Here is a 14,167-nt window from a genome sequence, read left to right as displayed (position 1 = left end):
AAAAAAAAAAAAAAAAAAAAAAAAAAAAAAAAAAAAAAAAAAAAAAACAGAAGCGCAGATAAATTTGTTATTCCCGTGCCTTCCGAAAGGGTAATTTCCCCCCGCCCCATTCCATCGCGACAGCGTTTCTCGAACTCCTTTAGAAAGAGGGAGAAGGACCATCTCAAGGCTACATAAACTCCCCTGCACAAAAAGCCACTTCTCTCCCTGCTCGCCAAGCTCTCTCCCCCGCCCTCCCCTCCTTCGACGTCAAATTGAAAATTGCAGGAAATCGCTTTTTGGGGGGGGGGGAAAGCAATACCCGAATGCATTCAGCACCAAATGCCTCTGAGAAAATACTGTGGGTGATGATTACGATAGGACAATGCCTTGTCTCTCTTTTGTTTTCTCTTTTCTTTTATCTTCGCTGCCTATAGAGGTGTGGTTTGTTTGGGTTTTTTTCTTCCATGACAAAGTAGGACACAGTCAGCAACTATCTTTAAAAAGAAAGAAGAAAAAAAACTCAACTTATCTTCGGTAGCGCATGATATCTCCTCACGTTCACCACAGCTTTCATTAACCGGGGTGAAATGACCGCAAACAGTGCGACACACAGCGAAATTAAATGTACACAAACTCTGGAGCCACTAACCCTCTGTTTACCCCCTCAGCAAATACCGTACCAAGTGTGCCACCGCTGAGGACAATTTTAAACCTCTATGATTCACAACAATTTTTCAGGAAAGCTCCTCTCGGCTGCCAGAAGGCCTCCAAGCTACAGTGGCGGTGTGGAATAGACCTTAAAATCCCAGCCCGGCACGGGGAGGAGATTAGCAGGCTGTTTCCAAAGCCCCTCTGACTAAGCCATCGCCTTGTAAAAGAAGGTGCCCCGTGAGCTCCGCAGTTCTACTCCTCTGACAAAGCACCGCGCAGAGAAGCTCCCCCTGCGAAACAGCCCTCATCGCGGGGTGAAAAATCACCCCTCCTTTTGCTCTCGCGCTGCTAAAGTTCCACATGGAGTTAATGCGCTCTGCCAGCCGGCTCCGGTGTGTATCCTAGTTAACAAACCCACTGGTGAATAAACACTTTACTGGGAGAAGACAAGCCAGTTTGGGGGCTGAGGAGGGGAGGGATCCTTACCCTAGCAGCATGCCACGCAAAACTCCGACTGATTTTAGTTCCGTACCGCTACTCCGGGTAAGGAGTACCTAAGTAACGAGCCAAAGTCCCTTCGAGCCGGGATGATCCTAGCAAAAGAGGTGCATGTTACCATTCCATGATTGTACGGTGCGGGAAGGTCTCCCTCGAGTGTGCGGGGGTAAAGCCTGTGACCGTGACGGGGAATGAAGTCCTGTTATCTGCGGGGCACTTTGGCCGCGTTTCCCGAGGGTGGGCAGGATGCGGGCGGGGAGCGGCGGGACGTGGCGAGCACCCGGCGCCGCCGGGAGCTGCCGGGTACAGCCCGCCGGACCCGCCGCACCGACGGGCTCCGCAGCTGCCGGCACGGAAACGATCTGCCTCCTCCTCCTCGGCCCTGCTTGACCTGTCCCAGTGAGAAATAACTCGTTAGGATCCTTGCCGTCCTTGCTAACAGCCCGCGCGTTCTGTAGTCGCTTCTACAGCATGCTCCTTCCACACAGGGGGAAAAAACGGGAAGAAAGGAAAACAAACAGCCTGGCCTTTTATTGTCCTGCGGTGTCGAACTGGAAATTCAGCGTCAGCTAGGCAAGAGGTACAAGGAGAAGGTTTCCGTTACGGGAATGGTATAAAATCCCGGTGTCCTTATAAGCAGAACTCGGTCCTGTGAGAGTCTGTGATCTTTTGGGGTTTTTTCTTTACTATTTACTTGCTTCCTTACTGACGATTTTGAGCTCAGAACAGCACTGTTAGTTAATGAAATATTATCCATTAGAATTAGACTAAGATGCTTTCGAAAGAAGAGTGGTGGAGTGTCGTGGTGAATAAGACCGAGCGTAGGTGTTTGAACACTTTCTGCAGCTCTCTAAAAGTAAAGAAGGAAAACAACTGCAAGCCTTTAAAGGTTAACTCCTAATTCTACCAAATAAGTACTAAGTTATCCATTTAGGCCAAAAGAAATACATTTCCACTGCAAATCAAATATAACATTTTCAATACACTGCACAGCTCAAAACAAGGAAAAAATACACGTCTTGCAAAGGACACCTGATGTTCTTATCAATAAACATAATACGGCAAACCATCTCTAGCCCAGCAAAATTCCTACTCGTTTTGATCGACTGTGACCTCTATAAATTTCAGGCAGTAAGGCTGGATGACATATGGCTCTATTAAAATGGGGGAGAAAAGCAGAAACACTTTTTTCCCCTTTAAGATTTCATTACAAAGAAGTTTAAAGGTGGAGGGAAAAAGGGAAAGGAAAAAAAAAAAAACAAAACCCAAAGAGCAGCGGTTTGCTGGGTGAAGCGAAATTACAAGCCAGGCAGTGTCTGTAAATGAGTAACTTCGAGGCAGCCCAGCCTCGTCACAGCAGTTCACTCTCCCTGAACACCTCCTAGTTCAAGCGAAGGGGAAACAGGCTATTTTCTCTCTCACCTATATTGTTAACCCCTCTCAAAAAGGTTTTTTTAACAAACTCGATAGGAAGCTGTTTGTGCCGCCATTTCATTTACCCTTCCTAACAGTTTGAACACTGAAAATTAAATTCCTAATTTGAAACTGCTCTAGTCCACACAGAGTGATGTGCACACACGGATAGGCACAACAAAATGCTGCACCTTGCTGCTTTGTGGCACCGCATTAAAGCTTTAATCAAAACTTAATGCTTCGCTGCTAATAAACAGTTTGTTATCACGCGATGGCCTAATGTAAACTTTCAGAGTCACTCCTGAAATACAGAGAACAGGAAGAGATTGGCACAAACGTGGAAGTATCGATTCAGAAGGAAGAATCGTGTTAGGGAAATCCTTTGGATCCTCCCCGAGTGTTTTGGCAGAAGACACAGCCCAGCCGAAGGACGCATTCCCTCCCCCTAGCTTGTCTTTTATTCACGATTTTTTTTTTGGTATCATATTTCGCATTGTTTGGAGGGGAAACTGGAAAATCGTCTCCTTCACTCTGCAATGCCAAGCCCTCGGAAAAAAAAAAAAAAAAAAAAGAAAAGAAAAGCATTCAGGTAATGAAGTCTGTAACTAAACGGTAATTGAATCAGCATAATTTGCACACTGAATGGTTTTCAAATGCTCCCAGTTTACAATTAAAGGAGAATTAATGCGCTTGTTGTTCAGACTGCAGCGCATTAGAATAAATCCAGCACTGTTGTTGTAATGAGTCCAGAGCAGTTTAACCGCCAGCAAACACATTTAAAATTTAACACGACGTATCGATCTCGCTCCAGCTTTTTTGATGGATTATTTGCCACGCACTTTTCTCCCCATTTCCCCCACCCCTCTACCCCTCAGCCCGGGCTATAAAATTCGCAGGGAGGAGAGACGCCCGCGACGGACGTGGCACCGCCCGGAGAGGGCAGGGCACCCCACGTCGGGCGGGCACGGGACGGCGCGGGATACGCCGGGATGGGCCGGGATGGGTCGAGTGCGCGGAGGCTGCGCGGGCGCGGGAGGGGCGCGCGCCGCCGGCCCCACCACGCGCCCCCGCGCGAGCCGGGTCCGCTCGCGATTGGCTGCTCCCCGCTCCGCGCGCCCGCGCTGCCCCGCAGCGCCCCCGGGTGGCGCGGCCGCGCCAGTGCAGGGAGCGGCGGGGCGGCAGCGCTCGGCGGCCGCGGGGCCGGGGCCGCAACCGCAGCCGGAACAGGAGCCGGAGCAGGGCCGCCGCCGTCGCCACCCCCCAGCACGGTCCCCAGCCGGGATGCTTCTCTCCGCAGCGCTCCTGGAAAAAGGTCTTTTCCCTCCCCCGTCGCACGGGGACGAGCTGCCGCCAAGCGTTTGCCTGCTTAACGCGTCGCAGGCGAGAGAGGACGCGGGCTGCAAAGGAGCAGCCTGCCTGGTTTTTGTTCCTTGCGGTCGTAGAGGGAATAAAGTGTGTGTGTGTGAAAGGAGATAACACCACTGTTTACTCGTGTTCCCCCGGTAATCTTAAAGGAGATTTGCTACGAAAGTCAATTACACTTCACGCGGAAAACACTCGCTGTGCTCGCCGCCGAATGCCCTCCCGCCTGTGCCGCGCCGCCCGTAGTGGTACACCGGGAGGGTTCCCTTCCGGAGGGGCTCCCATCCTCAGGAGGGAGCAGAGGGCAAGAAGTTGCCTCCATCCCATAGCCTGTCCAGGAGCCCCCGCGGCGGGACTCCGGTGCCCACGCAGATGCCGAAGGACCCGGCTCGGGAGGTGGCGCCGGGGGACGCGGCCCGGGAGTCCCCGACCTTACTCTAGCCCCCCAAGGAGAAGTTACGGGTCTGCCCCGCAACATCCCCGTGTCCCGCCGAGATTTCTCGGCCGAGCCCCGCGCCTCTCCGCCCCTGGCCTGGCCCGACCCCGGGACGGCGGGGCAGGGCTTGCTACGGGGCACAAGTAGTTGCCGTGAGTTTCTTCGTTCTCCGCCAGGCTAGTGCCCTCCCCCCCGCCGAGCTCCCCGCTCCCTGGCCCATGCGAGAGGCCGGGGGCACTCACCAGGTAGAGGGTGGACTGCAGCAGAAGGACCGCGTACCAGTACACAGCCTGCATCCTCGCCGCTCAAACTTCCCCCGCGCTGCCTTCACTGCCTCTTTGTTCCTTCCAGAACATAGATCCACCTGACATCCACTTTACAGAACAAGCAGAGCTCTCACCAGCCTAGACAAAAATGAAATTATAGACCCCATGACCACAAGACAAGGTTAGGCTTGAGACAAGGGGCGAAGAGAGGTGTGTAGGGAACGGGGTGGCGGGGGGCGGGAGAGAAGGAGGAGATGGGGTGTGTGAATGGGGGTGGGGGACAAAAAAACGATTAAAATCGAGATAATCCAGCGTCAGAGCAAAGTGATCGCACGGTCCGAGGTGGCGGCAGATCGCCTGTAGGCAGCACTCCCCAGCGCTCAGTCCTTTTACTGGGTAGGAGAGCCCCGTGGTGTGGGCTGGGATGGCCCAGGGGTGCCAGCGCCAGCCCTGCCCGCCTGCCTGAGCCCTCGGCGGGGATCGGGCGGCAGCCACCGGCCACTTGGCCGCGGAGCCCCGGCAGCGCGCTGGAGAGCAGAGCGGGGAGAAGGGGACAGTAGACGCTGGGATCAGGGCTCCGGATGCTCCTGGGCGCTTAAAGCCAAGGCAGAGAGCTTTGCCTTCGGTACACTGGAGCAGGTTCTGCGTACCCCTACAAGTACCCACCTCCCTCTACCTCTCCCAAAGGCGAGCCGTGCCTTGCCCCGGGCCAGGACCGCGCCCGGGGGCGCCCCGACGGGCGAGGACCCCCATCCCCGGCCCCAGCTCTCCTCCGCCCCCGCGGCCCGCGGACAGCCCCGACGCCGCGGGGGGGCCGCGGCGGGGATACGTACGGCGTGGAGGATCCGACGGCGGCCGGGGCTCCGCGGGGCGCTCCATGGGCAAGCCTACAGGGGCTGAGTGCCGCGGTGCAGCCCACCGCCCCTGCGCATCTCCTCGCCGCGCTCCGCGCCGAGGTGTCCCGCGGCCGCTGTGCATCCAGCGCAGGCACTGTCAGGGCGGTGGGGCGGCTGGAAGGCTCTCCCCCCCTCTCCTCCCCTTCTCCGCACACGGCCGCGCTCCGGCTCCGCCGAGCAGGACACTTACGGGAGGAGGGAGCTGCCCGGACTGCCCGCTCGCCTTCGGCGGGGGGCGAGGGCAGGAGCGGCGGCACCGGCGCTCCGGGGCGTCCAGGGCGATTTGTCTCTATTAAAAATGACTTATTGGCGAGGGAGCGGCGAGCGCCCACTATTTAACTTCAGATAAAATCTGTCTGCAAAGACCTTGGCCGATCATCTTAAAATAAAGCGCTGGAGCCGAGCACTGTCCGAGCCTCACTGCTTGGGGAGAGAGAGCGAGCAGTGGAGGGGGGAGGAGGGGGGGGGGCTTGCTTGGCGAGGGGGAAGGGAGGAGGGAGGAAGGGGAGTTTAGCGGCGTCCCATCCTCTCCGCTGAACGGGGTGATGAATTAGAGCCCTCCCCGGGCGGCGCGAGCTGCCTTGCGCTGTCCGCCCTCCCCGCCCTGCCCGCGCTGCTGCCTGCCTTGTGTCCTGCCCTGTCCCTGTTGCCTGCCCTGTCCCTGCTGCCTGCTCTGTCCCCGCTGACTTGCCTGTCCCTGCTGCCTGCCCTGTCCGCCCTGCTGCCCGCGCTGCTGCATGGGCACAGCCCCTTTCCTTCTCTGCCTGTCCGCGGGAGCCGGCTGCCTGCCTGGAAGAAGCATGGGAGAGCACCTTCTCCCTCTTTCTTCCTCTTCATTGTAGTTTTTCCACCTCCCTCAGGGGTGTCCCGTGCACCCATAGCGCTGCTTCGCCCGCGAAGGCAGCGGGTGCCCTCCAGCCGGGCACGGAGGCGGCGGGATGGAGGAGCAGAGCTGGGTGACGGCTGCGGGAGACAAGTTCCAGAAGGAAAGGGTTGCTTCTCCCACGCAAGCAGGAACCTGTAGCTGAACAGCCCCTCGAAGTGAAGGTGGAAAGCTCATCTCTGCCCGGTGCTGTGGCTTATCCTGCCAGCTGTTACTCAAAGGGAAAGGTCTCATTGACCTTGTTTTCCTTCTTCTTTACAAAGAGTCCTATAGGGTTTTTTCGTACACTCTTCCATCCCCCAAAATGGTGTCATTAGCAGTGTGACACCAGGACAGGAGGATACCAACAGCACAGGGTAGCCTTACCAGATGCCCCGATTCAATAACAAAAGTCAAATTTATCACCTCCCATAAGGGAACCAATAAGCAAGAGAGGGAAATAAGAAAGAAAAGGGAGACTTCAGTTGTCCTGCCAAATCCTTGCTTCCCTCAGGGCACATAGTGGTAATTAATATCTGCAATCTGAGACTTCAGTATCAAGTTGTAAAATACTATTTTAATTTGAGGGTCTGAGTTTGGAACACCATAATAAAAGGGGATTGGGAAAAGAATGGAGAAGGTACGAGTACTCTTTGAAAGAGCTGCACCAGAGCTTTGCCCATGGTTATTTCTGTTCCAAACACCTGGAAGATGGACACTTCCATATGTCTCCAGCACCATCATTCTTCTAGACATATGGAGTGCTCACATCACAGCTTTGGACAGAAGCGTGCAGCCTGCAAGGAATCATACTGTCATCCTGCCCCTCCAGACAGCCTCTGTATTACAGTGTGGGTTAAAGCTGCCTAGACACTTCTTGTTTCAAAAGGATAACAAACAAAAAATTGCAGCTGACTTCTCCCTTGCAACTCCCTCCTTCCTATCTCTTCCACTCTTACTTCTTCATAAGTGTGGGGCTTGAACCACACTTAGTACTCGATCTAGAGATATATGACAGAGAGAGAGAGAGATTGCTAGATAGATATCGCTCTCTTTGGTAGAACAAACTTGCCATAAGCTGCATGGAGCATACAGTTGATCATTGCAATAAGCTGCTGTTTAGACTCAGCACAGTTACTCTTACCTTAGATATGAAATTGCAAATGGCTCAGGTTCCTGAAGAAGACATCATTTCTTCAGGAAAGGAAAACTCAACTCTACTGTATGTATAACTTGAATCAGTTTCTCCAAGTTCTGGTCACTGTCTTCATTGGAGCGACAAGGAAGTAATCCTTGGAGAACAATTATTCCTTCATCGGATCAAATAGAAGAAGGCCCTCCCAGTCTTTCTCATCCAGATCCTTACACCTCATCTGGGTGAGAACTGTGGTGGAGGTCCTGGTTCCACTGTAATCACAAGCAAACTCTTTACTTCAGCCCACTGAAATTTCTTCATGATGTAAATTCAGCAAGATCTCCTCTAAACAGTCTGATCTGTGTGACATCTACTTGAGTTGTGAGCAGGCTCTTGAGGCAAAGTTGTTAAGGATGAATGAACCTGTTTTCTGTCAGGTTTGAACAGATCCAAGGTCTCATTGACTTCATTGAGGGCTTCTTTGCTCTTTAGCCGACCTCCTTAGCAAAAGGCCACTGGGACAAAGTTTCCAACTAGAATGGAACTGAGCTTTCCTTCAGAAATGCTGTTTGGACTGCTCCTTTCCTCTATTGTCACTCCAGAAGAGAGGAGTAAGGAGCATATGGGAGTCCGGATTGATCTTTTTTATTAAAAAAAAAAAAAGCAGACTCCAAAGTACTTCACCTGTGAACATGTAATACTTTTTCAAAGGCAATACAATGCATATGACAATCTGACATTTAGGATTTTTGCACTTAGTTTTTTGACTTTTATGTGATTCTGTAATATTGGTAGAGCACCTTAAATGGAATATTAGATTTTTTTAAAGTGAATTTTAATTTCAAACATTTGGATGCTGTTTATAATCTTAGCAATAAGGTCCCCCTCAGAGTAGTGTCAACTACTGAGGCTTTAAAGAATCATAAATTCCGGGCTTAGTAAGGGACTCTTAAAAAGACCAATTAGACTTTAGAATGCAATTGGACTATTTTTAAAGCTTTGAAATACATTCTAAGATGTCTTTAGACATCTTCCCTATTTCTGCAAAGATAGCATCCTGACTTGCACAATTGAAAGGGTCACAAGCAGAAAATCCAAAGACAATGGCAAGTGATTAATAACAGCTACAGGTTCCGATGGAGGATGGGCACATGGTTTAATTGCTTGAGGCACTAAAAGAAAATACAATGCTGTAATGATAAATATCAAATTATTGTGCTAAACTTACTGCGCAATGTAGCTAACCTGTCTAAACATGGACAGTTATTTATGAAATAGTAAACAGAACTGAATCTCATGCAATCCTATTTGTAGAGGCCATGTTTCTTATTTTGGAAATACTACTTGGAAAAAAAAAAAAAAAAACAAAGAAAAGAAGGAAAAGGTAGGTCAGAGAGCAACAAAATCTTTTTAAAATGTGAAGATCTAGAAGGATAAGAAAAACGGTCTGATGAATGAATGTTTAACAATATGAAGAATATTTCAGTAAGATTATTTACATGAGTGATGTGAAGCATCCGGCCTGTATGCTGTATAGTACATATGCAGTGCATATGCAACTCCAGTATCTCATCTATATGCATGTTGAAGTACTACTGAATTCAACTGAAGTTGCATATGCACTACAATGACAGATTATGGCCTCCACAGCTTTTCTATATTTGTACTATACAGTGTGCGGGCCAGATGCCTCATATCACTCATGTAAATAATCTTATTGAAATGTTATTCATATTGCCAACCATTAATTCTCTTCTTATCCCTTCCCCTCTTCACATTTTAAATAGATTTCTTTTGTTTCAAGGAAATCTTTATGTTTGAACAGATTATTTTTATGGTTGGTACCAATACTACAAAGAGAGTCCCTTGTCACATTTTATTTCCATTCTTTCAAGGTCAGAATATGACTGTATGTACCATTCATATTTCTAAATATAAAAAGATATATCCGTGAAAGTTTTATTTTTAATACATGGATTTCTGACTACTTACAGTCAAAGGCATACCACAAAGTGGTGTTTCTCTGTATGTCATAAGGAAAAATACAGGAATACTCCAACCACTTCAAGAAAAGTGTCTTGTTTTCATGGTGTTCTTAACTAGTTCTCCTGATGTTATGTCATGAGGACTCACACAGTATTGGAGTGAGATGTGATATTCAGCATTGAAGAAGACTAAAAGGTAATGTACAAACAGCCTTGTCTCGACTACTCAGTGCTTCTGTGGTATGAGCAAGCCTACAGGCTTCATGAAATTTATTCCAGGTGACACTCAGTGTGCACATACATACTCAGTATTTCCCCCCAAAATACTTGAGATGAGGTAAGACATAAAATATTGTCTGTATGAGTAAAACTTACAGCCAAGTGAATCTACAGGGTTTTCTCATTAATAATGCCTTTACATTCCAGGAAGTGAGTCTTTGGATCATCAATATAATAAGTAAAAAAATCTTTCTAACCTTTTTTGCATAGGGAGCTTCTTTTCTAACATAATATTTATAATAGAGATTTTTACTTGCATTCGACTTTTATTTCATCCATTAGATCTTGACAACTTCATACAGTGGCAATACAGGAAATAGAAGAGTTTTAATAGTAACCATAAGAAATGGGAAAAAAAAAGGACTCAGAGTAATGGAAGGAGTCTGTACTGAGTCTGTATATTGTCCAGAAAATACTACAACTTGGATGAGTTTCCTGAAGACATAATTAGATTTCAAAAATAGTGTAGGTCTAAGTGAATTTCTTAATTAAAATCCAATTATTGGAATATTTCATGATGACCACTCTAGGGATTATTAGCTGACAGCTACACTTGTTGGAATAATAAAACTCGATAACAAAAGTTTTATTAAAATTTCTATGTTGATGTGTATGGGTTTTAATTGCAAAATAACACAGTGTATATCATGTCAGCTGGGAAGAGTTCATACAAGAGAGCTAAAATATGAGAGTTAAATTGTCTTGAAATAGGAATTGATGTGGGAGAGAGTCTGCAAGTCCAGTTGTCTTTTCTTTCAGTGTGATGGCGAGGAAGAAAGCAGGAAACTCCCTGAAGGCTTCTTGGACTGCCTGCACAGCCAGAGGAAGGAGGGATGCTTGCAGCCCAAGGCACTGTCAAAGCAGCTGCCCTTGGGCTCCTGGGAGCAGCTTGCTCTTCAAGGCTCGAGTCAGAGAGCTGCAACAAACCCTGAATGTTCAGGGCAGAAGGGCACTCCACAAAGAATGAGGAAGAATGGCAAAACATCACCCCAAAAGCCTGCCATGGTAGGACATCCTGGCCCTACATCCTAAGTGCCAAAACAACATCATGGAGTCACATCTTCCAAAGCAGGGTGGTGAAATGTTCTCCATTCACTGCACTGTAAACAGGAATAAACTCTCTGATGCAATGTTATGGTTGCTGAAAGCAGATCTCCCAGCATCTTTTGCTCTGCCTTTTTTCCTCATTCATTCTGTTGCATACACTGAACAGTAATGTTGTCCTGAAGCCAGAACTTACTTGCCACTTTACAGAGCGGTTGCAGCAGCAGTCAGGCAGGTCAGGACGGTAGGCTACACGGCCAGTCAGGCTCTTGGTGCTGGAGCCATCACCCTGAAGGCTCTGAGGGCCACTCCATCCACCCACCCTTCCATCCCCCAGGGTTTGTGCCAAGCACGTTGGTGCCAGGCCGACTGGCAGTAGTGTGTGTGGGTCTGCTGCTCCACACTCACCTGCTCATAGGGAGCCAGGCTGGGGCTACAGTTGTTACACATTGCAATAAAGAGCCTCAGAGCTCTGGTGACCTCAGGAAGGGACGTATAGGTGGCAAATGACTGGAATTGCTGGTGTCCAAAAGGAACATTATCCTCTTTTAAGAAAGCTGCTGATAAAAGGATAAATGATCTCAGTCTGAGTAAATTTGGGCAACCAGTCTGTTTGTCATCAGATAAGTCAAAGACTTCCTTTGAACAAGGTGGAGTTGAGTATATGTGAGAAATCTCCTTTAGATACCTCTTGCAGTGACAAGAATTTTTAAAGACAAATTTTGTCAACGTCCTAGTAAATTATTTCATGTGGCCAGGTGTTAAGACCAGCAAGGTTTTTTAAACCATTAAAGGCTGTTTGCATTTCAGAATCGGGATTTTACATTGCAGCTACAGTAATTAGGGTTAAAAGGCACCAACAGAGTTTATTTTCTTTGTTATCTGGAGGGGATTCTCTTAGTCATAATTGTAAATGACAATCTTCAGTTAGACAACAGCCTACTCAAATGAATGACATCTCATTACTTTACTGAACTATGAACCAGCTTCAAAATTTGCAGTATTTAGAGAATTAAAAAGAAATGTGACAATACGGGAAGGAAGTATATGCTTTGTAAAATTATCCAAAAATATGTCTAATTCCACCTGTAATAGCAATACAATAATTAACAGCTTTTGCTTACCGAACCCTACATTTGGTATTAAAACAAAGTAAGATATTTTGGCCCAGAATATTGTGAAATCTAATACAAATTAACAAACCTTAGTAGAGCTTTCACCTTTGATGAAAACCTGAAACAGATTTTCAACTGTACTTTATGAGGGAAGAGAAAGCTTGAGACAAAATATCAAAGAAATCAGAGGAAATGAAATTCCTACTTTTACATTGCAGTTACTGCTGAGGTATGAACACTTGGCTACAAAAAGAGAGACAGCTGTTAGGATCACCAGTATTAATGAATACATGTTTAAAAACAAAGGGATGTCTATTCGTCGAGTTACTTTGTTGTGACTTTTCAGTAGCTACACTGCACACAGATGCATTTCCATTTTACTCTTGAGAAAACTTGACTAAAAATTTTTAATGAATCTAAAAATCAGAAGGAAGAAAAATAACCAATTCCCATGGTTTACATCATTTAATGTAAAAAATTGTGCTTTCTCTGTCAAAGATCTGGGGGGTGATGGTGTTAATTACACCGTATTATTGCAATCTTCCAGTGCCACCTTGTGGCCTAGCGTAATACTGCAAGAGGCATCCAACATTACATTCGCCAAGCATAAGCGGCCAGTTATCTATGCAGCAATCCATAAAGATAATAAATTGAGAGCTGGAAGAAAGTTTTCATCTTGGATACTAAACAACCTTCTGGCCTGCCACAAGAAAATTTCAGCTTTTGCTGGTACAGAGTACCACCCATCACACCTAATGCTAATATTTGGGCATTACTCAAAGGATGCTCCCCAAAGCAGCGTGCAGAAAGACTCTCAGGGAGGCTTTACAATAGGCCATGTCAAAGTACATTAGCATTGCTCTATGTTACACCATAAAATTTGCCACCAAGGATGTATTTCTTGGTTTAAACCACTGTTGTTATTTCACATGTAATGGAATGCATCACCACAGGCAAGCATCATTGCATTTGGGCACCTATTCCAGTGCCTGACTACTCTCACTGTGAAGATTGTTTCCCTAAGTCCTCCAGGATTTGTCTTGCTGCAGTCTGAGGCTGTGTTATCAAATTACACTCACAGCAATGGGATCATGGTTTCTGACCAGAGCCCTTCCACACTGCTATGGAAGGGCAGTGCACTGCTATGCACACACACATAATACCTTGGTGGTAAGTGCTTTCCACCAACAGATAAGTGGACTTCTTTAAGCTGCAAGTTAAGAGATATACATCATCCAGAAATAAAACCAATTAATTTCATTGACAAGTATTCCAGAGGACATAATCTTTTTGAATGGGGAAGGCATATCTTTGAAAAGTGTACAAGACAAAAGGATGTCAGCAGCTGTGGAAGTCATAGTGGCAACAGCTGCAGATCAGCTCAGATTGGTCCTCTGAGCTGTGGTTTGGGGAGGGTCAGTCCAGCTCCCCAGGCTGGCTAACCTCACATCCTACTGTGAAACTGCCCATCTCAGCTATACAAGACTTGCAGTGATGGCAAAGATATTTGGAGGACATAAAAAATTAAACAAATGAGAATCAAGTGGCCTGATTCCCATGAGCCTGAAAATCCATGAAAGCCACAAATGACACATGTATGAAAATAATCTTCAGGTTGCTAAGGCAGAATTTATTAATAAGATCAAAATCAGTCCTGGATAATTATGTCTCAGATGATCATGTGGTGCCAGCCAAGCATCATACAGCAGGCCTTATATTGGGATTCCTGTTTTGGAGAATCAACCATTTACCCTACCGACAGATCCATCCTTTACTTTTCATCCTATACTTCTTACAGTTCTGTGCCGACAAATCTGTTATTTCTTGTCATCTGTCGATAGTATATATTATGTCATTTTCAAAGGTGCTGAGCTTATGTAGTGTACCACTCATAAGGTAATAGGATCATAAAATATAATTGTAAGAAGCACATTTTCAGAAGATTCATCTTCCTCTTGAGGACATAAGATGTGTCCATGGTTTTATATCCCCGCATAGATTTAAGGAGACTATCAGATGCTGACAGAGGCCTGATTTAAACAGCAGTGGTGTTTAAATCTAGTAAGGTAGCCATCATCATTCCAGCTTCCCAGGTAAATTGAGGCTTGCAGATCTCATTTTTGTCTTTACAGAGGAGGACAGTTGTAAGATGAATGACAATACTCTTCTTAGACAAGCATATGCTAAATACATAGGTAGCAAAACATGGATGTACTGTTTTTTCAAGTTTGGATTATTTCCAG

General features: G+C 47.2%; 1 protein-coding gene across 3 annotated transcripts in view; it reads right to left on the bottom strand.

Annotated features, from left to right (window-relative positions):
* NXPH1 (neurexophilin 1) overlaps positions 1-6,096 on the bottom strand; it is a 143,384-nt gene extending 137,288 nt beyond the window's left edge. The window contains exons 1-2 of one of the 3 annotated variants that reach the window (XM_027684809.1): positions 5,442-6,096; positions 4,585-4,746 (exon numbers count right to left, since the gene is read on the bottom strand). In XM_027684809.1, the coding sequence (XP_027540610.1) occupies positions 4,585-4,638 (54 nt within the window). In that variant the 5' untranslated portion in view covers positions 4,639-4,746; positions 5,442-6,096. Of the gene's footprint in view, positions 1-4,584; positions 4,747-5,258; positions 5,336-5,441 lie in introns of those variants that run through there. The other 2 variants (XM_027684810.1, XM_027684811.1) reach the window with 2 other exon arrangements.
* Between the last annotated feature and the right edge of the window lie 8,071 nt (positions 6,097-14,167).

Source organism: Neopelma chrysocephalum, unplaced genomic scaffold (genome assembly GCF_003984885.1).
Source record: "Neopelma chrysocephalum unplaced genomic scaffold, ASM398488v2 Primary Assembly neopelma1_67, whole genome shotgun sequence".
Lineage (NCBI taxonomy): Eukaryota > Metazoa > Chordata > Aves > Passeriformes > Pipridae > Neopelma > Neopelma chrysocephalum.
The sequence above is the reverse complement of the archived record's forward strand: the minus strand, read 5'-3'. Positions and strand labels throughout refer to the sequence as shown.